At 33.0% G+C, this 27,294-nt stretch overlaps 1 protein-coding gene across 1 annotated transcript in view; it reads left to right on the forward strand.

Moving 5' to 3' along the window:
• Nucleotides 1-27,294, forward strand: part of LOC131846872 (uncharacterized) — a 99,728-nt gene that overhangs the window by 35,700 nt on the left and 36,734 nt on the right. Inside the window, exons 2-4 of the mRNA XM_059196292.1 lie at nucleotides 6,366-7,150; nucleotides 8,952-9,057; nucleotides 15,474-15,567. Coding sequence (XP_059052275.1) covers nucleotides 6,457-7,150; nucleotides 8,952-9,057; nucleotides 15,474-15,567 — 894 coding nt within the window. The 5' untranslated portion in view covers nucleotides 6,366-6,456. The remainder of the gene's footprint in view (nucleotides 1-6,365; nucleotides 7,151-8,951; nucleotides 9,058-15,473; nucleotides 15,568-27,294) is intronic.

Consider the following 27,294-nt stretch of genomic DNA (forward strand, 5'->3'; position numbering starts at 1 on the left):
ATAAGCTCGTTTATACAACATAGAGGATGTTGTAAAAAATTGAGATAACGGTTAAGAAACGAAATTCTACAATTTTATATGTTTCAGTTATTACGATTCGTTTTAAGATAATCGAAACCGAAACGGGATCTAATAGAAGTAGCGAGATCGGTTAGATGATATTCGATGGGGCTTACCCTATCATGGTAAGCCCCATCGAATATTACAAATACCTTTATTTCAGATACCAGAGTCTGTTATAAATCTGCCAGAAAAAAGATTTAAATGTCAAATAAAACACTTCCTTTGCAAAAAGGCTTACTATAAAATTGAAGAATTCGTTAACGATAATAATGTTTTCTGATTACACTAATAATGAGTGCGTAGCGATTTCTATGTTGATTGTCGCATGCCTCTTACTTGTTACACTGTAATTATTTATATAAAAAAAAAAATCTATTGAAAAGAGCAACACACAAGTTTCTTGCTCATTCTTCTTGTGATGAATCTGCATTCCGAATGAGTGGTAGAATCAAAATATGACTATTCAAAAGTGCTTGTAATGAGTTTATTTGAATAAAGATTATTTCTATTTCTATTTCTATTTTATTTCAGATAGAGTTAGTTACAAAAATAAAGTGACAACAATAGTATGAAAATATTCCACTCAACACCTACCTACCTACCTACCACCTACATTTCTACCCGAGCCACGTTCGAGCGTTATTGTCTAGTAACCGTATTACATTTTATTTCCCTCGTAAACGCCACTTACAAACTTACTTTCAAATATATTTTACACGTTTATATACAAGAACTGTGTAGCTTTTAATGAAGTTTTGTAGCTTTATCTTGTAAGACTACAGACCCGGCCACGTGTAAGTGTGGCTAACAGTTTATGTATAAAAATAATTTGCATTAAAATAATATTGCGACTATAAATTGAGATGTACTATCTTCAAGTTGGATCAAAGTGCACATAATGTGCATATCAAATTTGCAATCGGTTTAGTAGTTTCGGAGTCCACCGCGGACAAACAACGTGACACGTAATTTTTATATATAAAGATTATAACCTTATGTCATGTCATACGATACATTGATAGTGTCGTAGGATTACACTATCAATTTTTTTTTTGGTTCGATTTTTCCCTTTTCATGACACTATCAATTGATTATCAATTTTATCAATCAAGTCAAGTTAATGTCAATCTACAGTCAATCACTACGTCAGTATAACTGTCGTGAATACTATCCTTATTGTGCATAGCTGGTTTTTCGTGACATGACCACGAGCTGTTGCAGGGAAATCACGTTTTTGTTATATTTTAATTATTAAATGATAAATTAACTAAATAATGGTTGTTTCCTTTCTGAGATAGGAGAATTGACTCTCAATATACAGACAATTTTATATAGTCTCCTTCCTAACATCTTAAGGCCTCTTCAAGGAACTCTAGTTTTTTTTAACGACTCCTTTTTGAGGTCTATACATATGTTGGTTTATAGATGAAAACAATATTAGTGATATAACTCAGTACACGGTCAGTCCGTATGTGTAATGTGGTTTGATTCGAGAATAATTAATATGAAACTCGGTTATTTATTGTTTTCAAATTAAATTATACATTATAATAGTAATAATAAATATACCTGGACAAATAACACAGCGCCATCTAGTGCAATGGTAAGCAGAGTGTTATGGGTACATAACTATTGATATATACACTTAGATATTTTTTTGTTAATACCTATACCATCAATAATATACATAGAAAACATGCAGATCGATACAAACAATTATACTTATGAATACAAATATTTGCACTGTCAGAGGAATCGAATGTAAATTAATGAATAAAGTTCTTGTATCGTTAGATTCTAATTCCGTCCAATTTTGGGTAGTAAAGTATTCTCAAATTACGTTAAAATAACACAGATTAACACTTAACGGGAAATAGGGTTAATTTTATCAAAATTATATCGTTAGATAATCGCTTTGCCCAGGCAACACTGGAGGAGTTTACGAAATTTCAATTTTTCACTTTTTGGTAACACTTTAAAGGAAAATCACGATTTTTTTAGTTATTGTAAATTGAAAAATATTAATAAATTTGAAAAAAACTTTCCAGCATTACTTCGTAAATTATATAATAAATATTTGAGTGCCTCGATGGTCAAGCGGTTTGGCACACCGCTTTACTTCGGATGTTCGAGGGTTCGATTCCTCGCATAACATTTGTTCATGAGTATGATTGTTTGTCTCGGTGCTGTTTATAGAAAAATAAAACTTTCCAGTGTTACTTCGTAAGTTATATACGGAGATAATGTTCAAAATTTGAAAACAATGGGTGCAGTAGTTTTGAAGTTATGAGTGGCGTCGACTTTGATAACATAAGTTGTGGGAAAAGTGTGTGGGAAAAGAGTAGTGTTCAACATAAAATAAAAAAAAAACCATGTAAGACCCTATTCCTCCCTTAAAGTATAGAGAATCTCCTCCATTTCATTGATAACATGCTGAAAACACTGGAAATATATAGCGCTAGGATTCGTCCTAATAAAAATCAGTGTTACATAAACGTGATATTCCGTTTCACGGAATAAATGTTTCTAACCGTAAACTACGGTACAAATAATGTTTACAGTTCAGCACGTCCGGACGTTGAGCATTTGACAAATTGCGGTGGAAGCGAGTCAGTCACTTTGATATTATGTTATGAAGCCATTCTATAGAACAGAATAGAAGCTTCTTTATTCAAATAAACTCAAATTTTAGCACTTTTGATTAGTCATAAAATGTACTTACTTTTTTTAGTCTACCGCTCATTTGGAAAGCAATGTCATCACAAGAAGAACGAGCAAGAAACGAGCAAGTTGTTCTTTTAAAAAATTGCTGTAACTGTAAATGTGACGGCCTCGGTGGTCTAGCGGTTTAGAACACTGCTTTAATTCCGATGTTCGCGGGTTCGATTTCTAACACGGCACAAACATTTGATGATTGTTTGTATCGCGTGATAATTCCGATGGTCGCGGGTTCGATTCGTATTCATGAGTATAATTGTTTGTATCGATATGGGTGTTTTATATGTATAATATGTATGTAATTACAATAAAAAATATACATCTATGTATTTGTATCAGTTATCTAGTATCCATAACACAAGCTTTACTTGCTTAACTTAGATCTAGAGGGCGCTGTGTGAATTGTCCTGATATTGTTATTAAGTTGAAACGTGTGAATACAAAATAAAAATTAGCACATAAGTGCTAACGAATTATCATTAGAGTCAAAATAAACACAACATACACACAACCAACTGGTTGAATAAATAAGAGTAAATCGTAGCAACTAGAGCAGGACCTAATTGTTGTTAACTTTACATTTTTAAATTGAAATGTGTAAATACAAATTAAAAATTAGCACTAATTCGTTAGAGTCCAAATATTGAATATACTACCAACTGGTTAACTAAATAAGAGTACATCAACCGTAGCCATTAGAGCAGAACCTAATTGTTGTAACTTCTACTTGAAATTTTTAGTTGAAATGTGTGAACATAAACTATAAATTAGCACTAATTCATTAGAGTCCAAATATTGAATATACAACCAACTAGTTGACTAAATAAGAGTCAATCAGTCGTAGCCATTAGAGCAGAACCTAATTGTTGTAACTTCAAGTTGAAATTTTTAAGTTGAAATGTGTGAATATAAACTATAAATTAGCACTAATTCATTAGAGTCAAAATATTGAATACACAACCAGCTGGTTGACTAAATGTGTGAATATAATTGTTGTAACAAGTTGAAATTTTTAATAATGTGTGAATATAAACCACTAATTCATTAGAGTCAAAATATTGAATACACAACCAGCTGATTGACTAAATAAGAGCCAATCAGTCGTAGCCATTAGAGCAGGACCTAATTGTTGTAACTTCAAGTTAAAGTTTTTAAGTTGTAATGGGTGAATATAAACTATAAATTACCACTAATTCATTAGAGTCAAAATATTGAATACACAACCAACTGGTTGACTATATAAGAGCCAATCAGTCGTAGCCATTAGAGCAGAACCTAATTGTTGTAACTTCAACTTGAAATTTTTAAGTTGAAATGTGTGAATATAAACTATAAATTAGCACTAATTCATTAGAGTCCAAATATTGAATACACAACCAGCTGGTTGACTAAATAAGTTGAAATGTGTGCCAATCAGTCGTAGCCATTAGTAGCCAGAATCTAATTGTTGTAACTTCAAGTTAAAATTTTTAAGTTGAAATGTGTGAATATAAACTATAAATTACCACTAATTCATTAGAGTCAAAATATTGAATACACAACCAACTGTTTGACTAAATAAGAGCCAATCAGTCGTAGCCATTAGAGCAGAACCTAATTGTTGTAACTTCAACTTGAAATTTTTAAGTTGAAATGTGTGAATATAAACTATAAATTACCACTAATTCATTAGAGTCCAAATATTGAATACACAACCAGCTGGTTGACTAAATAAGAGCCAATCAGTCGTAGCCATTAGAGCAGAACCTAATTGTTGTAACTTCAAGTTAAAATTTTTAAGTTGAAATGTGTGAATATAAACTATAAATTACCACTAATTCATTAGAGTCAAAATATTGAATACACAACCAACTGTTTGACTAAATAAGAGCCAATCAGTCCTAGCAATTAGAGCAGAAAGGCAACGCTGTACAAATAGTCATATCCATATTTCAATCGTACCGAATAATGTACACAATGCAACAAACGGATGAATGGATTCATGACAAGGCTCCTACGAGATCACTTAGACGTTTTGACTGAAAGGTTTGACATATTGGAAATTCTATTGGCTTTCCATTATTATTATAATGGTAACCTTTTCCCTTATAAGGGGATAAGGGAAACGGATTTCTTAGATCTATTTCCGAAACCTGGTATGTGTTAACTTTTTTATAGATGATAATAGGTCCTTCTGAATTCCATATACCATTTCAACGGGGATAGGAATTCACAATTGCAATCGCTTGAGGTGAGGTTCGGATCCCTAGTGGTGTCCTTAGACTAATGTCGTATCCGTGAGCTGGTTAAGACTTCTGAGTTTGCCTTCACCTGTACCATAGGTTTTTTAGCAAAGATTGCAAACCAGCATTTAAAGTACATAGATAAAATAAGCTTTATTCATAACATGCAATAAAGAAAAGTCATAATAATTATTGTCAACTGAAGTTTAATGACTATGGAAGAAAAACAAAGTAATATTACGAAATAATAAACGAATTAACTGAAAATAGCTTGTCTGTTGGTTGTTAATGTGGTTACTTTATATGCGGTCGAAGTGGGAGCGAGAGGTATACCAGCGAAAACTCATTACAATCTTTTAAATGATCTATTACTACTAGTAGTTACATGTTCTAACGTGTACCTAAAGTTGGACAGCAGGCTTCTACCAGATTCTTCTGGGCAGGGAGAGAAACACGAGCAGGAGATTTGTATTGATGTACGTCGGCAAGGGTCCCTTAGGCCTATACCTGACTCACAAGTCCCGGGAACTGTCCGGAGTTTCCTTCTCTGCCACAAATAAGTCCTGGCATCTACTCGGAGAATGTAAGGAATGCTCGTCTCAATGAATAAAAGTAAATCCTTTCGCGCTTTCGGCTAACTGAAGCTGAGGCCAACAATAGTAGCGTAGTTAAAAAGAAGATGGAAATCATTACGAATTCACCAGAAATTAACCTGATATGGTATTTTCCTGGACACTGCTACTAGTCCTAATTACAATAATCTTCTCTCCCCCCCTTTACGTTAATTTGATTACTCCTTTAGAGAATAGAAATTCGTGTAATTAATTTAATCGTTCATAATAGGCGCCTCCAGTTGCTGCAATGAGCCCCTTCATTATATAAGTTGTTGTAATATAGAACTCTGAAGTAAATAAATGTATTTTTTGCCAAAATCCAATTCTACATGTATTCATGACGTTGAACAAATTTCCTTAAGAAGTGGAAATTATATATGAGCTTTAAAACTGCACGTTATAATAATCAATTTAGTATAAAATGTCCAAAATTAATTCTTGAATTTATACTTTGTTTCATGGTTAGATGAGTATTCTACCTGGGTTTTGGATTGGCCCTTTACGACTAAGCCTATACCTATATAAAAAGCAAGTGCTCGCCAAATTTGATGTTAATAAAGTTGGGTGTTATAAAATTTTATACTAATTACATTAATTAGGGAACCTAAACAAAGTTTTATGATAATGTAATGTAGTAAATTTGCCAACTTTTAACAATGCAATAAGAGTCGTGACTTTGTTGCAAACAGTTAAAAATCTTTAAGTCGCCATTAATTCCGAACTTGATTTAGATTTTTTATTGTTCCAGGTGCAGAACGGCGTGATGATGGATTGACGTTTGGTGGATCCCCCTACATGGAATGAAACTCACAAAAATGGAAACTTGAACAGCCAAGAAAATGACTAACGTTAAATTAAAATTAATGTTTTTTCTTCTAAACTCCCTCTTGACAGCTGACATAATTCACGCTAGACCCTATTCCGACGGCAATGCTACGGATATTATTATTAAATTTAGTAATAATAATAACACTTTCAATATACCAGTAGATTCTAATTCTGATACATTAATCGTTGCAAATGATGACGAAACTCCGGAAGAAACTAACAAAAGTTCCAACCATCAAATGGAAGCTATAGTTAACGCCGAACAAGACAGAGACGTTGCGATGTCAGAGAAAGTAATGAAGGATCAAATAAGTATTGCAGATGCGGATAAGAAAGATTCTTCAGAAAAAAAATTTAACATATCAAGCTCTACTATGGAACAAATTATAGACTCGGAAACTGATAGGGAAGAAACTCTGACAGATATTTTGTTTAGACCGGACGCGGAATTTGATGAGGATATACCTAGGTTTGAGTTTTTAATCGCTGCAAGAATTAATGAGAGTGATACGAATAGAACAGTTAAAGATACTGGGTATAGTGATAATAGGTTAGACAGAGGAAGAAACAGCAGTGATGTGTTCAAGAAGGTAGACTATGTAGAATTAGTGGAAGTGCTGAAGCCGAAAATAAGTGAGAATAAGAGCGCGTATTCAATGAACATTACTGGCCATGAAGTGGATAACGATCTAGCACCAGACACAAGTGAGTATCATGTTCCCAATTACCAATGCAATGTGCCCAAATCATACATTTTCTATATTTGTTACCGGATAAAATAAATTTTAGGACAAAGTACTTATTCCAAGGTTAAATCAGTTCATACTAGTTCTAGAAGACTAGTTCATAGAAGAAACTAGTTGAACTTAGGCTGACTTAGTTAAGCCTAATATGAATAAGTGCACTTAGCATAGTATAAACGGGATTGGCCTAGTCTATAAATAGGGAATAATAAAGAACGAAAGAATGAATAATTAGGTTAGGTTCAGTTTTTTAATTCATTCATCTAGATAATGGAATGGTGCACTCGGTTGCGCTAACGGCCTACGCTGGCGGGGCACCAGTGGAGGATAATAAGATGAGCATAAGGCCAGGTCAGTTAGTAGTCATCTAAATAATATTTGCTATCTGTGATAGATGATATTATATTATTTTATGTTTAATTTGTTGGTAAATACTACTACTAAAATATGTAAAATACATCGATGCAAAAACAGGTTTATACAGTTTTCTTAAGAAACAAAATATCTACAGGTTTTTTATTGTAAAAAGTGGCTTTTAAGTGGCTAGCGAGATATCATGAAGTCTATAACTGGTACCTATGACATTGTTTTGAGAGTCTGAACGTACTTAAATATAAATAAAACTGAAAATGTAATAGTAGTGGTAAAAAATATTGTACATAGTCTCACACATGTTAATTGTAGTGGAATTAAACAAAATAATATAAACCCTTCGAGTAGTGAAATGGACTTCCGCAAAATAACACCTAATTCGATTAAATATACTGAAAAAAATGTGTTATGTATGTAGGAAGTAAAAAAAAAAGTGCAATACTGAAGCAGACTTCGTGGCAGCTAGCCAAGATAGTTACCAGACACAGTGCTACAGTTTTGTGAACTAAAAAGTTCTAGACAAACTGCTGACAGTAGATTTTTGCAATTACATATCAGTAGTACATCTTTACTAGTATAAAACAAAGACGCCGTTGTCTGTTCGTTTATATCTTTTAAATTACGCAATGGATTTTAATGCAGTTTTCGGCAATAGATAGAGTGATTAAAGAGAAAGGTTTAAATGTATAATACATGCGTGTTAGAGTATAGAACAAGCCGAGAATTTCAAAGATTTGTAATGTAGTCTATAAATGATACAGTGTGTCTCATAAAACAAATCGAATCATATCGAATTAAGTAATTTGCGAAAGTCCATTTCACCACTTAATGTATTTAAATTGTTTTGTTTAATTCCACTACAATTAGCATGGGTGAGATCACAAATATTCAGTGCGGAAACTTGACTACAATAATAAACTTGGAAACTTTGATACCGCTACGATCTACTCTAATTGTGATCAAATTCCGACCGCTATTGAGTCTTCACCTATATTGCGACACGTAATGCCTGAACGAGGCATCAGCAGGCATTGAATAGAGTTCGCATATAGCTTGGAAGACTAGCGTTTCTGTTCAATGCCTGCTGATGCCTCGTTCAGGCATTACGTGTCGCAATATGGGTGAATACTCAATAACGGTCAGAATTTGATCACAATTAGAGTAGATCGTAGCATTATCAAAGTTTCCAAGTTTATTATTGTAGTCAAGTTTATGCACTGAATATTTGTGATCTCACACACGCTATAATAATATAAATCTATCAGGTAGTGAAATTTAAAGTTTTTTAACTATTTCATTATTAAAGTTAAATATTTCTAGCTTTCTGTATTTATTATAATTGTTTAATTGAATATCATTGCTGGTGTGTGTTGGCATGTGACCTGTCGCAGTTTTATCCGTGTTCTCAGGTTTCACGGATGTGCAGACTTTGTTCCTGGCTTGCTTCGGGACCCTGATACCGCTGCTTGCCGTACTCTTTGCGACTCTCCTCATCAGGTTTGTATTTTTTTTAATTATTGATATAGAAATCGTGCACAAGGTACCGCTAACACAGAATTTTGAAATTGGATTTTCAGAATATTCTTGAAAACGTATTCCGAACAACATTTATTTAAAAGAGCAACACGCATTATTCTTACTCATTGTTTTTGTAATTAATTAAAGAATTAGGAATTAAAGAATTTATTTAAACCAAAAACAAAGTTATAACAATAACATATTAAATGTAAACAGCTACATTAGTTTACAAAAAAAACTGTGTTGCCGTTATTTGCGCCCATCTCCAGAGCATTGTATACAATTTAAATAAAAACAAATGAAAATAAATGAATATTACTCCTTAAGAACATTTAGAGAAAGACAAAGTACATATATAAAATAAAACAAATGATATTTATAATTTATGAGCATTAGAATAAGTGTGTGTGAATGATCAAAAGTACTTATATTATGTTTATTTGAATAAAGATTATTTCTATTTCTATTGACATCGTTCGTTCAATAATACGTGTATAAATAACACAGAGTTATAATACCAATATAGAGAATCGTTTCGGCACTGAGTCGAGTATTTCTAAGCCGTGATAAGAGTGCTATCCACGCGAGGCTGGACGTGCGATATTATTGGATCCATTTTATGAACTAAACGCTCTGTTTTCTATTATTTTTATTAGTAACGGACCTAGTAATTAATAATAATAATAACACTCACACGCACTCACATGCGCACACGTCGCGCGTCATGCGCACATGCGCACATGTCGTGAGTATACGACTCACATACAGCACTCCCCTCCGATCGATTCCCCGTCCAATTCAAACGGGGACCGATGTTATGACGGCCTGAGCCGAGGTTCGAACCCCTAGCGGTGTCCTCAGACTAAAGTCGTATCCGTCTATACTCACATACAGCACTCCCCTCCGATCGATTCCCCGTCCAATTCAAACGGGGACCGATGTTACGACGGCCTGAGCCGAGGTTCAAACCCCTAGCGGTGTCAAGTCGTATCCGTCAGACGGGAGTTCGCCTACAGCCGCTCCATAAGTCCTTCCGCGGGTTTGGAGCATCATCTGCACTCGCCGCCTATTGTCCGGTGAAGCTGTAAAGGCCAGCTGCGGTCAATAGCATTAGAGTAGTCCAAAAAAAAAATCACATTGCACTTACTTGGTTTTGGCCCGTAAGTGTGGTATACGCTGCAAAGCGTAAAAATCCAACAAAACAACCAAACAAAATATATCAAGAATAATAATAATATATCAGGAGTTCTCCTCAGCAGGTAGGTAGCTTAATTTGGGACTAGACTGCGGTGTGTGATAATTCATACAGCGCCATCTAGAGCTTGTGTTATGGGTACTAGACAACTGATGTGAATACATAGATATTTTTTTTGGAAGTACATACATATTATACATAGAAAACATCCAGACTAAGACACACAATCATTCTATGACTACAAATGGTTGTACATTATAAATTATAGAGGAGATATATAAATTGTAATAATAATAATAATAATCTCAGGACAATTCACACAGCGCCATCTAGACCTAAGCTAAGCTACTAGGGTACTAGATAACTGATACTAATATATAGATATTTATTTTCGTAAATACATACATTATATACATAGTAAACACCCAGACCGATACAAACAATTATACTCAAGAATATAAAAGTCTGTGTCGTGCGAGGAATCGAACCCGCGACCATCGGAAGTAAGGCGATGTGCTAAACCACTAGACCACCTAGGCTGTCATATAGGCTAAGGTTATGATCTACCATCAGGCTGGCCGTAGGTTTATCTGGCATTCCAGTTATAAAATAAAAAACTCAGGCATATAGACTTTGTAACAAGTTGAATTTCGGTAAAAACGTGAAAATACCAACTATATTGTTAACTGGGAAGTTAACTCTTGTTTTAATATTACCGTTAGTTCTGCCAGCTTCACAGACTCAGCCCCTCGAGTATCGATACGACCCCAGTTTATTTTCACAAGGAAAATCCTTTGAAGAACACTTACTTTATTTACGGCACACGATCCTCTTATATGCGGGATATAAATGAGTCGATATTAATTCTAAGCTACAAGTATTAACAATACAATATAGTTTTACATAACGACGACCTAGGTGGTCTGGCGGTCTAGTACACCGCTTTACGACCGATGGTCGCGGGTTCGATTCCTCGCACGGCACAAACATTTGTATTCATGAGTATGATTGTTTGTATCGGTCTGGGTGTTTACTATATATTACATAATATGAATGTATTTACAAAAAAATATCTATGTGTATGTATCAGTTATGTAGTACCCATAACACAAGCTTTAGCTAGCTTAACTTGGGTCTAGATGGCGCTGTGTGAATTGTCCTGAGATTATTAGATATTATATTATTAGATTTTCCATTCATCATCATCATCATCATCGCAGCCCGGAAGACGTCCACTGCTGGACATAGGCCTCCCCCAAAGATCTCCACGACGATCGGTCCTGCGCTGCTCGCATCCAATGCCTTCCAGCGATCTTGACCAGATCGTCGGTCCACCTTGCTGGAGGCCTCCCCACGCTGCGTCTTCCGGTCCGTGGTCGCCACTCGAGGACTTTACTGCCCCAACGGTCATCTGTCCTATGAGCTATGTGCCCCGCCCATTGCCACTTCAGATTTTCCATTACTTGCCTTTATTTAAAATATTTATTATATGTTTCTTAAATAGTTTGTTTGTTTGTAACACTTTATTGCACAATAAATACATTTAAATTTACTAAAGATACAACGATCTTAAAATATATATATATAAGATGTACAATAGCGGATAGTATGTAATAATTTCAAATCATACAGTAGTTAGTAGTTGACGAAACATGCTCCTTTGTGACAGACAGACTAACAAACAGAGTGGTATTATGATTATCCTTCTATACGTATTTGGTATGGAATCCTAAAGGCGAGACACTGAGAAAATTGTACCATTTCATAATACTATTTATATGTAAATGGTATTTGAAACAATTGTTATTGCTACCTTTCGCGATAAGATACGAGATGTACGTACGGAAAGGGTTCAGAAAATATATTGTAATGTAGTCAGTATTATCAGAATTAGAACATAAAGGTGCATAGAGGTCCCCGAGTATCTCTGGCGTATTGTTAGACCCACTTATTACTCTGTAATGTATTTATTATGTAATTATTCTAAAGTACGATTATTAATTCCAGTTAGTAGAATGACAAGTGCAACTGTCACTGATACAAAAAGGGTGACCCGCTACAATAGTGATGTTCTGCAATCAATACACTTAGACATTTAGTCACGCTTTATTTTATTAGGTATCAAAGCCATTTTTTTATTTTAAATAATTAATATATATCGTATTAAATAATACGATTGTAGAAATAAGGACCTTACCAGCATATTAAAATTTCTTACTATAACATTATTACAAAAGCTGGGAAAAAATGTAAAAAGAGATTCAGAGGAATTAATACTAGAATTTTTATTTATATAAAGGCAATTTGAGACTGAATAAAAAAAACGTAATCTCGACTAACTTTTAATTGTAAAAACTCGATTCTACCACATCACTATTTATTTGGAACTAAAAACCTGCAACACTAGAAATCATTCATTTTCCTCATTTTACTGACTGGAATTAATAATCTTACTTTACACAGTAAATCGTTAGTACAGGCGGGTGCACAATTCCATTATAGTCAATAAAATTTAGGTCAATAATTTTAAAATTTACTTACTTTTTTTTAAATAAATAAATATAAAAACTATCGCTCCTAAGAATATCCTTTAATTCTGGTCCCTGACAGGTCTAAGTAGCGATCTCTGAAATAGGACGAGCACAATAGATGTTGCAGTCGATCGAGTCGATGTGTAAGTCGCAGGTCCAAGCACCTGACAATAGTCCAAACAACCCAGAAAAAAAAATGTCCACCGGAATAGCAATACGTGAGTGATGTCACCGTTGTCATATGATAACCTGATAGTTGTTAGTGCTGTTCTTGTATACAGGTGGCAGTTACCATTTACCATCAGGTCTGCTTCGGTAAAATCGTTTAACATAATAACAGCTGCAGAACAGGCACATAGCTCGTAGGACAGATGGTCGTTGGGGCAGTAAAGTCCTCGAATGGCGACCGCGGACCGGAAGATGTAGCGTGGGAAGGCCTCCAGCACGATGGACCTACGACCTGGTCAAGATTGCTGGAAGGCGTTGGATGCGAGCAGCGCACGACCGATCGTCGTGGAGATTTTTGTGGGAGGCCTTTCTTCAGCAGTGGACGTCTTCCTGGCTGCAATGATGATGATGAAAATGAGAAGAATATTTAAAATTATAGCCAACATTATAAAAATGAATTCAATGACACATTGGCCGCGGTCCAGGAAAATTCTGTATACAGCTTCCAGCTAACTTACTCTGCTCTGAATATTTAAATTTGTACACTCAATTTAAGATATGTATTCTACTGTTAGATTATGATGCTGTTCAACTAGATTTAAAAATGATACGATGTTGTTGGTCGAGAGACGATGTATATTACAGATGATAATTGACTGACAATATGTACATAGAACTAATGATCTTATATACTAAATAACAATAGGAAAATGTAATGTGGGGTGACATAGTTTAGACACAGCAGTGCTTAGTAGACAATATTGTATTTGTCTTACTAGACATTATTAAGTGCAATTATTATTTTGATGTATCTCGGTAACTGTGTCCCATAGATATTTCCCATTTTTATTTCCTTTTTTCTTCTGGTTCTTCCGCAGCTCCTTATCTGCTTTTTATTTCCTTTGTGTAGTCATCATTATCATCATCATCATTATATAGTATAAATAAAATTGGTCTGTGTCTATATATGTAATCTTTAAAACTACGCAACGGATTTTAATAGTTTTTTTCTATAGATAGACTGGAATATAAATATATGTACATATATCAAAATTACATTTTTTACAATTTTTGTCTGTCTATCTGTCGGTCTGTTTGTTCTAAAAAAAAATTACAAATATTTGAGTTAATGATACAACGGTTATTTAATGAGTATAATTTTATATTTATATATATTCAAATGTATACTAATATTATAAAGACGTAAAGTTTGTACGTTTTTTTATGGATGATAATGGAATGGTGCACCCGCCTGCGCTATCGGTTTGCGCTGGCGGGGCACCAGTGGAGGATTATAAGATGAACATGAGGGCAGGTCAGTTAGCCCATCGAAATATGAATTTATAAGATGAGCATGAGTTCATGGTACATTGCTAGTAATGGGGAATCACCTTTCCCCAAGTATGTATGCTTGTTTGTTCGGGGTACCGGTTCTGCTGATCCGATATTAAAATTTATTTCATTGTTAGAATGGAATATTTTGCCCGAGCGTTATAGGCTATATAACATCACGTTAAGACTAATAGTAGCGGAGCAGTAGTAGCAGTATTAGAAAAAAAAAAATATTTTTCATTTTTTTTAATTAAAACATTTAGTTTTAATAATAATAATAATATATAATAATATCTTGTGACAATGTCACACAGCGCCATCTAGACAATTGACATCTAACATTTCGTTTAGTAATTATACAATCGTGATATAACATAATAAGTATTTTTTTTCGTAAAGGTTTAACATACATATTATACTTGATAGAAAACATAAAGACCGATACAAAAATCAAACTCATGAATACAAATGATTTGATTGCCGTAGTCAGAATGGAATATTTTGCCCGAGTGTTATAGGCTATATAACATCACGTTAAGAGTAATAGTAGCAGAGCAGCCATGTAAAATGTGGCAAAAATATTCATTTTTATTTATTTATTAAAACTTTATTGACCAATAAATTATAGTACAAAAGACGGACGTAATGCTATGGGCATTCTCTACCAGTCAACCTTCAGGAAATGCAGAAATACTTGATAGTGGCTTAACATTAATTGTATAAATTACATATATACTATTTTTTCTATTCTGAAGCTATACAAATATTAGATTAAACTAAAACTAAACCAGAATATAATACATATGAATAATATAACATACAATAATAATAATATACACAATATACAATACATAATATATATATATATCTTATATATAAAATTCTCGTGTCACAGTTTTCGTTCCCGTACTCCTCCGAAACTTGACCGATTCTTATGAAATTTTGTGAGCGTATTGAGTAGGTCTGAGAATCGGCCAACAGCTATTTTTCATCCCCCTAAATGTTAGGGGTAGTCCACCCTTAATTTTTTTTTTATTTTAAGGCAAAATAACGTTTGCTGGGACAGCTAGTATATATATATAAATACATACATTACTTGTTCTATGACAATAATCTTCAAATATGAGATTCATTTTTCTTTCTTCTTTCTAATCTGCCTATACTTCTAGGTGTATGTGCCGGCGCTGGTGCCCTGGCTGGTGTAAGAAACCTACTGCTTCTTCAGTCTCCGACAGCAGTGACAAACAAGACGCCAACCAACAGGTCAGTGGCTAATTATTTACTAGATTTATAACTTTATATACATATCAGGTTTTTTTTTATACTACTATGGTGGCAATCAAGGTATATAAAGGTTGTCTGGAAGAGATCACATAAGCGATAAGACCGCCTTTTGTACCGATATTCTAAATAATAATAATAATAATAATATAAATATAATTTACACAGCGCCATCTAGACATGTGTTATGGGTACTAGATAACTGATATAAATATATACACACATCATACTAATGTATATAAATGTTTGTACCGTGCGAGCAATTCGAATTCGAACAATCATACTCATGACAAATGTTTGTGCCGTGCGAGGTCATTATAATGACCATCGGTCGTAAAGCATCCAGTTACACTGTGACCGCTAGATTCCCTAGATCGTAAAAAATATTGTTTTATTTTGTATATATATATATATTTGTTATTATGGTGCAATAAAGAATAATAAATAAAAAGTAAATAAAATTAGGTATATATAATATCGGCAAATTTTTTTATGGACGATAATGGAATGGTGCCCCCGCCTGCGTTAACGGTTTACGCTGGCGGGGCACCAGTGGAAGATAAGATGAGCATGAGTTCTTTTAACTTTATATATATGTACAACAATTGTATAAAGTATCTAAATATATAAAAAATTGTATTATATTGTAAACATGTAAATGTAAATCTATAATATATTATTATTCTTGATGTATAAATAAATATAATTATAATTACATCTCAGGACAATTCACACAGCTAGTCTCGCGCTATGTAGAGCTAGTGTTAGGGGTATTTTTTTATGGATGATAATGGTGCCCCCGCCTGCGCTAACGGTTTACGCTAGCGGGGCACCAGTGGAAGATAAGATGAGCATGAGGTCAGGTCAGTTATAAATTCTTAGTGAATTTGTCACGATGGTTTCCAGGGAACCGCGGGGAGGTCAACCTGACATGGTACATTGCTAGCAATAAAATCATAAGTCCACATTACTAAAAATCACCTTTTCCCTTCGGTTATTAAGTTTCCTGAAACGAATAAAAAAATTTTTTGGGGACAGAACATTACTTATTCCTGGTTGTCTGTAAGAGATTGCTTTGAGGCCGCCTTTTGGTTGATAATCTTTATTTTTTTTATTTTATTGTAATTATTTGTTTCTTTATGCACAATAAACAGTTTTATTATTATCATTACTACTATTGCCTGATGATATTCTCTACCAGTCAAGTTAGAGTGAATAATAACAAATAAATAACCCTGGACAATTAACACAGTGCCATCTAGTCCGAAAAAATTAAAAAATATTTTATAACAGCATAAAGAATAGGAAAAGATTAACTCAACGAAAGCTAACATTACCGTCATATTTCCTTATTTTTAATGCTGTCAAGGAAATAGCCACTTACTGAAACGAGCTTCATTATAGAAATAACCGTTTATGTTTTACAAGACGAATACATAAAACTAGTTTCAATGACAATTCTTTATTAAAATAAAAACGTATTGTTTTCTCTAAGTACTATAAAAAGGGTACAACGGTACAAATTATTATATCTACGATTATATATTAATACATGAAGCAAAAACTTCTTACCTTTTTACGAAAGTAGCGCGCACGGAAGTGTATGAAATTTCACACACTTATAGTCTACTAGCTGTTCTCGCGACTTCGCCCGCGTGGAATTTAATTATATTTTACCAAAATAAAAGTAACCTAAGTTACTTCTTATTACATCAGCAACTTTCCAGATAATGTCCCGTCAAAATCGGTCCAGCCATATAGAGATTAGCCGGAACAGATAGACAGACAAAAATTGTAAAAAATGTTATTTTGATGTATGTACTGTATTTATATTCATATGCATGTAGTAAAAAACGGTTATTTCAATATTACAAACAGAGACTACAATTTTATTTATATGTATAGATATAGAGAAAGAGTATAGAATGCTATTATAAATTTAAAATATCATCACATTATATTTTTCTTTTAAGCTTTTTAATTTTAGGTTCTTAGTTGTATAATTAAGTTATGTAAATACTAGTAATAAATTAAAATTATGTAAGACATACATTAAAACAATAAAAAAAATATTACACACACTATATGCTTGATAATATATAATCTTTTGTTTAATCATGTTCGCTGGATCAAAGATTATTTTATTATTTTATTATGGTCCATTTTCGTGAGATATATAAATATACTAGCTGTACATTTTCGCGTAAATATATAAATATATTAGTTACAATATGTCAAATAAAAATCATCGTTTTAGCTTCAAAAATGATAAAAAGTAAAAATAAATATTTAATCAATAGGCTAAAAAATAAATTTCAAGCTTCTCTTTAAACATCATACATCTATGATATCATCAATCCTCTTGCAACCATTTTTCACATTAAAAAGTAACCTATGTCCTTTCTCAGATTTGATCTATGTCTGTTTCAAATTTCAATTTAAATCGGAGTCTGTAATAGACCTACATGAATAAAGATATTATGAATTTGGAATTATGAATTTTGAATTTTGAATATATAATATAAGAAATAAGTGTTGCTTATGTCAATATTATGTAAATTTTAAATGGAATGAAAATCCATCCAATAGTTTTTATTAATGTCTATAACATATAGATTGAGGGTGATATGATATTATAATTTATATATCTTATATATAAAATTCTCGTGTCACTATTTTATTTTTTCGTTACAAACAATGAATGTCATATGTATTTATATTTAATCTCCTCCGAAACAAAAATGGTTTTAAAAACCGATTCTCATGAAATTTTGTGTCATATGTATTTATATTTAATTGAGTAGGTCAAAAATGAGAATCACCTTGCATCCCTATTTTACCAACATCTGTCATTTTTTTTTCATCCCCTAAATGTTAGGGGTAGTCCACCCCAATTTTTTTTTATTTTCAAACAACGTTTGCCGGGACCTAGTAATATATATAAGTCATTTTTTTTCACAGTAATATAGCTTATATATTTAAAAAGACAAGAGATTTATTTTTCTATTAAATTTTTATTTTTTTTTTATGATATAACATACAAAAATACATGCAATCCTAAGTTTTCACCCTTCTATCATCAACCCCTATTTTGTTATAGCGTTATTAATTTATATGGCAAAACAACGTTTGCCGGGACAGCTAGTATGTTATAAAAATTACATTCAAAATACGAATTTTGTGGAGTTTAAATGACATTTTGAAGATCTACATCATCATGAGGTTATCATAAATTAATAATAGGGATGTCAGGGAGCTTCGTAACCGTAACCGAAACTATCGGATATCCGATATAAAAAAATATCCGTAACCGTAACCGAATCCGAAATAATAGTTTCGGATAATATCGGATAGGGGCGGAGCCTAATTGAGACACGTTATGTAACCATTTTATTAGCTGTTTGTATTTTAATTTAGATATTCCTTAAAAAAATAATATCCGCAACTGAAATTATCTGATACTAACGGATGATCCGAAATAATTTCATATCCGCATCCGTATCCGTATCCGGTATAATAATCATTCCTATATCCGAAATCTATCCGTATCTGAAATTTCATATCCATAACACCTCTAACTATTCCATCTATGATAAGTCACGATGGTTGAAAAATATAAAAATAATAAGAATCTCTAAGCGGAACTAGTTACTAAAATAACGTTAATTAAAACAACATTTGGGTAGCGAAATGTTCTCAATAACCTAATTCGTAGCGACGTAAATGACATAATTGTGGAGCATTGCACTTTCCCGCGCTATTCGTATAATGTAAACATTGAAAATAAAGGATAGAGTAATAATACGGCACAGCTCGTTACCACAGATACAGAATATACTTATATTTAGGCTACAGAATATATAATAGTACCGTAGACTTCACACAAATTTGCATGCACGCTAGCATACTGTAATGGCCAGTATTTTTCCAGCGCTATTTCGAGTAAAACAAAAAAAGAAAGTCGTTTGATTACAGTTCCCGCCAAACAAGAGAGAAATCATAGACAATAGTGTAGTGTGTATTTTTAGGGATTTGTAGAAATAGAAAAAATAAATACCGACAAGCGTCACTAGGAATACTTTTTTTTTAATCTGTGTAACCAATTTTTTTAACACGGCATATTTGAAAGCGATATTTTGAATACATTAAGGTCGAAGTTTATATTAGCATGCGGAATCTCATTTCAGTTCCAACAGAACAATTTCTGTTTGAAACTGTGCAGGTTTTTTTAGAAGCATTATAACTTAGCAGACCATTTCCATTTTGGTTTAATCATTATAAAGGCGGAGCAAACTTTTGTAAAAAGTAATATTAATTTAATTGCTCCTCTGAAAATAAAATATACAGTCAGTCCTCGAGGTATGTCGTTTTGATTTACGTCGCATGAAAAAATATGTCAGGATTTACGTCCTTTCGATTTACGTCGCATATTTCGAGAACCTACATCCCGTAAGTACGAGGACTGCCTGTGTATATCATAACGCAAGCATTTTTGCATAGGTCTTATATTTTTTATTATATTATCGAGTAGGGTTTTTTTTAACCTATATATACATATAATATAACATGTAATATTATCTTATCTGTGGCTAGACGAAGACTTTGTACTATAAACTATTATATTACAAACTATTGCTATTGGCCGCAGCTGACCTTTTCTTCTTCACCGATCATAAATTGAGACGAGTGCAGAGGGGACTCCAAACCCACGAAAGGTGTTATAGAGCGACTGAGGATAAACTCCCGTCTGATGGATACCACTTTAGTCTAAGCACAGTGTTAGGGTCTTGAACTTTAGCTTAGGCCGTCGTAATTTCGATAGAATGGGACACGGGGTCAATCCGAGGGGAAATACCAATAAAGTGACATATGGGCGTCATAATATATATTATGTTGTTGTCATATTTCGTGCTGCTGTTTCGATCTATTAGATTATTGGAAGTACATGCATATATATGTCTTGAGACGTATTAAATACATATATAAAAGCACTCGAAGTCTAATATATATAATTTTTATTTTAAGTAAGATCCCACAGAATATCAGCGCTGCAGGTTTATATTTATGTTGAGTTGGTTGCCTATGCACCTTTGCGAAACATAAAACCACCTACATTTTTTTTATCTGTATATCTCTATTTCTTATACCTTTATTTTTTCTGTTTCCATATATGCTATGTGTTTGTAATTGGTGAATAAAGAATTTATTTATATATCTTTTCAATATAAATAAATAAATTCTTCAATCTATCCACACAGTTATTTCTGTCGACAGTTTAGGTATATAATATTAAGTTTTACTATCCGTACAAAGTTGGGGTGGATCAGTAGTCTATCTAATATAGTAAAATACTTATAAAGTAATATTGCATAACATATTGTACAAACGCCTAGTTAAATTGTGTGAGCAACAAATCACAGTTATGAGATAACTTGTGATAAGTAACACGATTCAGGCGCTCGCACTACACTGATTCTATGTAATGTAGTGATTAACATGATGTATCTTGAAAGTTTCACATCAGGGATGCCAACCTCAAGAGAACCCTCGGACCAATATGAGATTTTTTGCTTTCGGAACTAGAATATTTTCATAAAACCACAAGTATGTACGAATATTTTATAATAATAATAATAAACATATTTATTTGTCTCAAATAAAATTAATACAATAATTAAATTTAAAGTAATGAACAAGATAAAAAGGTCTATAATTCTGAGGGGCCAATGAGTCTCCCTCTCTCTGCTATTATAACATTTATTAGCAAATAAATACAATTAGAGATCAACAACGACGAAGGTGGCACCATTGGAGTATAAAATAAATATACAGTTTAAAATAAGCATACAGCCTACTTAATTGACTTACTATGTTTTGTACTTATTTACAAGATTTAAATATACGAAAATAGGTCTACATTTTAATTAATATTTTATTTATCTATTATATATAAGGTTAAATATCCAAACTGAGGTAATATACGTGATTTGTAATGTTTCGTCCGAGGCTAAAATGTTTAAAATTTGGCAACCCTATTTCCCGGACTGATCCGTAGGGAGACGCCTAAGACCTATTTTCATTATACTCTATTACGTTACTCAAATATTTTTGTTAATCAAATTCTTATTTGTACAGTTTTGTGGCAATAATTCCCAATTGAATGGGCAAAATTAATTTCATTTTATTTGGTTTGGATTAGTCATTCATATTTAATTAAGTCTTTGGTATCGTTTCTTATAATATACTAGATGTGACTACGGTTTCACTGCATGCAATTTGTAGCCTATTTATTATTCTGTTGTAATCTGAAATTGTAGCGATCGCCTTTTATCTTATCTCTTTTCTGTATAAATGTAAATCCGTGCAATGTATATAAATAAATAAAATCCGTTGAAAAAATAACTATGGTTGATCGTAAAAGAGCTATTTGAAGTTGTATCTATATTTCAATGCTAAATCATTATAATAAAATAAGTATAAAAATATTGACAAAAAAAAATTTGCTTTCTTATCATTGAAGGGTAAGAAAACTAGATATCGGCCAATACTCTAATCCACCCAACATGGACACAAAATTTTATAAAAATCGGTAAAGCCGTTTCGGTGGAGTTTGGGAACAAACACCGCGACGTTTATATAATAAATACTAGCTGTGACCGCGGTTTCATTCGCGTTAAATTTATGTGTTATTCTGATGTACTATATAAGCTATATCATTGTAAAGTTTCAACAAAATCCGTTCAGTTGTTTCTGCATGAAAGAGCAACAAACATACATCTATACTCACAAAATTTATCATTTATAATAACCTATAAGATTATTAATATTTGACTACGAGCTTTTAGGTTTATTAATGCGATTATAGTAGATAGGTTTATTAATGCCATATACACATATAATTATTCTATCAAATTTGTCAACATTTAATCGGGAAATGCTTATCATAAACTGGAAATATTAATGTTTAACTATTAACCATAAATAAACCGGTTACTGTAAATTAGTTTTACTGGTTATACTATAATTGGAATACTGTTATTTATGAGATATTAGACTGTTACTCAATTTCACTGGCAATTTCGTTACGGCCCGGGGTACCTACTGTTTAAAATTTTAGCACAATAGAATCACGCGCGTACGTTACGCGTGACAGTGAATAATTGAGGGTGGCAACACATCACAATATTCAGTCGCAACACGCGTTATATTGTTTAAACTGATTTTAGACAACCACAGATAACATTATCTATACATATAAATAAAATTGGAGTGGTTGTTTGTAATATTGAAATAACCGTTTTTTACTATATGCATATGAATATAAATACCGTACTTACACCAAAATAACATTTTTAACATTTTTTGTCAGTCTGTCTGTTTGTACCGGCTAATATCTGGAATGGCTTGACCGATTTTGACGGGACTTGTTTTGGCAGAGTAGCTGATGTAATGAGGAATAACTTAGGCTACTTTTGTTTTAGAAAAATAAAGTTAAATTCCACGCGGACGTAGTCGCGTGTACAGCTATAAGCTAACATATATTGTTTTAATGTAGAGTGTTTTAAATGTAATGGATTAAGAGGCTGTATTGGGAATATTGTTTTTAAAATATAAATTATAATCCATCACATTTAAAATAAGTTTTCTTGTTGCTAAGTAACAGTTATGTATAACGCAATTGTAATAAAACCAGATTAAATTATATTTACATCAGTTCTCTCTTTACATTATTATTGCTCTGTGTTCGTGGCCTATCACAGAGTGTTCCCGTATGTTTCCCCCATTTCACTAGCGTCATTTATTCACATACCTACTCCACGTGAGGGATTTATAACTGTTACCGGAATAGAGGGAGAGCAAATGCAATTAGGAATGGAAACACTGTCGGAATAATTTGTAGGTTTCATAATAATTTCTCTGGTACGCGATGTTCTGATTTTGATGAGGTTTTTTACTACCTTTTTTATTATTGGATTGTTTAGGCTATGTAGTTGTAGCCCACTCATGCTTAAATGAAATATCTCCTTTGGAAAGTTTACACTATTTCCTGAGGAGATAAAAACCATCGCTCCTAAGAATATCCTTCAATTCTTGTCCCTGACGGGTCTAGGCGAACTTTAAGGGCAAGTATAATAGATCTATGTAGGTCGCAGTGCTACAGGTCCATGCACAAAATAAAAAGAAAAACAATAATAAAAATTAGGCTATTGTCAGGTGCTTGGATCTATTAGTTAGATTTTGATTAAGTATATATGGGACGACATGAAAAACATCATCTTTAAGACAAAAAGAATCATCAAAATCCGGTGATAGATTTGATCCATCACGATACAAACATTTGTATTCATAAGCACGATTATGTATTTTGATTTTAGTGTTTTAAAAGTAATATACTTTTAAAACACTAAAAACAACGACGTATGGTCGCGGGTTCGATTCCTCGCACGACACAAACATTTGTATTCATGAGTATGATTGTTTGTATCGGTCTGGTTGTTTTCTATGTATGTATTTACAAAAAAAAACTAAGTATTTATATATAGTTGTCTAGTACCCATATCACAAACACAGCTTAGCTTTGGACTAGATAGCGCTGTGATTGTTTAAATTGATATGTAGTGTAGGTATCTTACTGACATTATAAATGCGAAAGTTTGTGAGTATGGATGTTTGATACTTTTTACGACTAAGTGGTTTCTAAGGACTGTACATCTAAATATATAACATTGGGACTTCATTCGTACGTCTTGGAAATTCCGCACATTCGCACTGCCAAGGAGTGGAACACACTTCCAGCTTTTGTGTTCCCGGAGAAATACAACCCCGGATTCTTCAAGTCTATGGTGAAGATATCTTCTGGGTAAGCGCACTACATCCTAGGTCTCGCCATCATTTACCATCAGATGAGGTTAGACCATTATTAATAGTAAAAAAAAAAAACTCAAAGGCGACTGACATAGTGATCTATCAACGCACAGCCCAAACCACTGGACGGATCGGGCTGAAATTTGGCATGCAGGTAGATGTTATGACGTAGGCCCGCTAAGAAAGGAATTTGATTAATTCTACCTCCAAGGGGATAAAATAGGGGATGAAAGTTTTTATGAAAGTTTGTCAGTTTTAAATCGATCGGGCTGAGACTTTGCATGCATAAAGCTACTATGACGTCGGCATCCCCTAAGAAAGAATTTTGATAAATTATTATATTAGTATTTTATTTTTAGTTCAAAGAGAAACTACGGTCGCTGATGGTAAAACACATATATTTATTTATTATTTTATAGAAAATGGATTTTAAAAATATGTATATTAAAATACAATAAAAGTCTCAGAAGGTGCGTCGTGCAGTTACTCTTTCACCCAAAAACTGCTGAACGGATTTTGATGAAACTTTACTGTAATATAGATTATACAACGGAATAAGACGTAGGCTATAATTTATATATGTATTATGTAAATGGGGCGAAATATAATGATAAATGTCAAGTAAGTGTGATGCAGATATGCTAGTACGTAAATTATTTTTTTTAATTATGGTAAATTAAGTTTAATTATATGTACATTTTATTTGCTCTTTTTTTTTCGTTTGTTGTTTATATTGTATTTTTTACATTGCACTGAATAAAATATTTTTCTTTCTTCTATCATACTAAATTTATTCCAATAACCACATTTTTAATTTTTAGTTAGTAGATTTTTAATTTTAAATACCATCATAATTATTCATATCGTTTATATAATTTGTATAAATTTAATTATACACGTAATATAATTTCCTTAATTTACAATTATGTACACTATGTAAGTGGAATGTAGTGTTTAATTGTTATTTATGAGCTCTCAGAAGCATCATGACCCAGTACTTTAAACCTCGATCTTAGATTTTAAAGGTTTTTAAATGGATGATAATGGAATCGTGGTTAAGCTCATCTTGAGTATGAGATCAGGTCAGTTTGCCTAACATGATTTTTTTATGGATGATAATGGAATGGTGGTTGAGCTCATCTTGAGTATGAGATCAGGTCAGTTTGCCTAACATGATTTTTTTTATGGATGATAATGGAATGGTGCACCCTTGCGCTAACGGTATACTCTGGGGCACTAGTGGAGGATGATAAGATTAGCATGAGATCAGGTCATTTTGCCTAACATGATTTTTTTTATGGATGATAATGGAATGGTGCACCCTTGTGCTAACGGTATACGCTGGGGCACTAGTGGAGGATGATAAGATTAGCATGAGATCAGGTCAGTTTGCCTAACATGATTTTTTTTATGGATGATAATGGAATGGTGCACCGTTGTGCTAACGGTATACGCTGGGGCACTAGTGGAGGATGATAAGATTAGCATGAGATCAGGTCAGTTTGCCTAACATGATTTTTTTTATGGATGATAATGGAATGGTGCACCCTTGCACTAACGGTATACGCTGGGGCACTAGTGGAGGATGATAAGATTAGCATGAGATCAGGTCAGTTTGCCTAACATGATTTTTTTTATGGATGACAATGGAATGGTGCGCCCTTGCACTAACGGTATACGCTGGGGCACTAGTGGAGGATGATAAGATTAGCATGAGATCAGTTCTGTTTGCCTAACATGATTTTTTTTATGGATGATAATGGAATGGTGCACCCTGGCACTAACGGTATACGCTGAGGCACTAGTGGAGGATGATAAGATTAGCATGAGATCAGTTCTGTTTGCCCATCGTGAATTAATAACCAGGAATTAACCACGATGGTTTCCAGGAGAAACCGGGTAGTAAGTAAGTAATGACGTCATTGGACCTATTACTAATAATACCCTTCCCCTAGAACTTAAAGTTGTGAATGCGAATCGGATCACGAAATGCTTTAATAAAAATTTATATTTTTGGCTAACTCTCCGGTGATGTATAACTACCTGTTAAAAATTAAAATTAATCTTAGAAACATAGGGTTACTAGAAATAATACATTTGACTCTTTGTCACCTTTTTCTAACTAAATTACTGAACGGATTTTAATAAAATTTTACATGAAGATAGTGTTTGAACATAGGCTGTCTTTTATCTATACAATGAAGATAAAATCGCCTTAAAAAACTAGTATACCATAAAAAAATTACTCCAAAATTCTTTCTTTTATAAACATAAGAGCAACGCTTTTCTCTGTGGAGCTCTTGCCACTTTCTACGATCTTCCATCATACTCTTTAAGCCTTGATACGACACGACTCCAATTCTGTCTTTAATTCGTTTCATGTAGCTGTGCCTTGATCTTCCTCTCTTCCTCTTTCCTTCTATCTTTCCCTCAATAATTACTTTCAAAAATTCATCGTGCTATATCAAGTGCCCTAATATTTTAACTCTAAAATATGCAAGTGAAAATGTACATGAATGCAGATTTGATTAGTAAGACATCTATATAATCAACCATTTGGTTCATATGTAATGAATTGAAAACTCCCAATTTCGAGCCAAAACCGAAATTGAAAGTTCGTTTAAATTAGTACAAAATCGTGTGCGGCCGAAGCCGCGTTAGGAGCGAATATTAAAAAAATCCTTCGACCATAAAAATAAAGAATAAAAATGTTCAAATATCTCATTACTTTGTTGGTTACGCCCGGCCCAAACTGCATTTTTGGCTGCAAGTTCTAGAGAGCAACTGTCTGTGCTACTCGCGCGCATGCTGTAGAGCGAGACGGGGAGAGTGCGCTTGACCTAT

Source organism: Achroia grisella, unplaced genomic scaffold, assembly GCF_030625045.1.
Source record: "Achroia grisella isolate CSIRO2021 unplaced genomic scaffold, CSIRO_AGI_Agris_v1 utg512, whole genome shotgun sequence".
NCBI lineage: Eukaryota > Metazoa > Arthropoda > Insecta > Lepidoptera > Pyralidae > Achroia > Achroia grisella.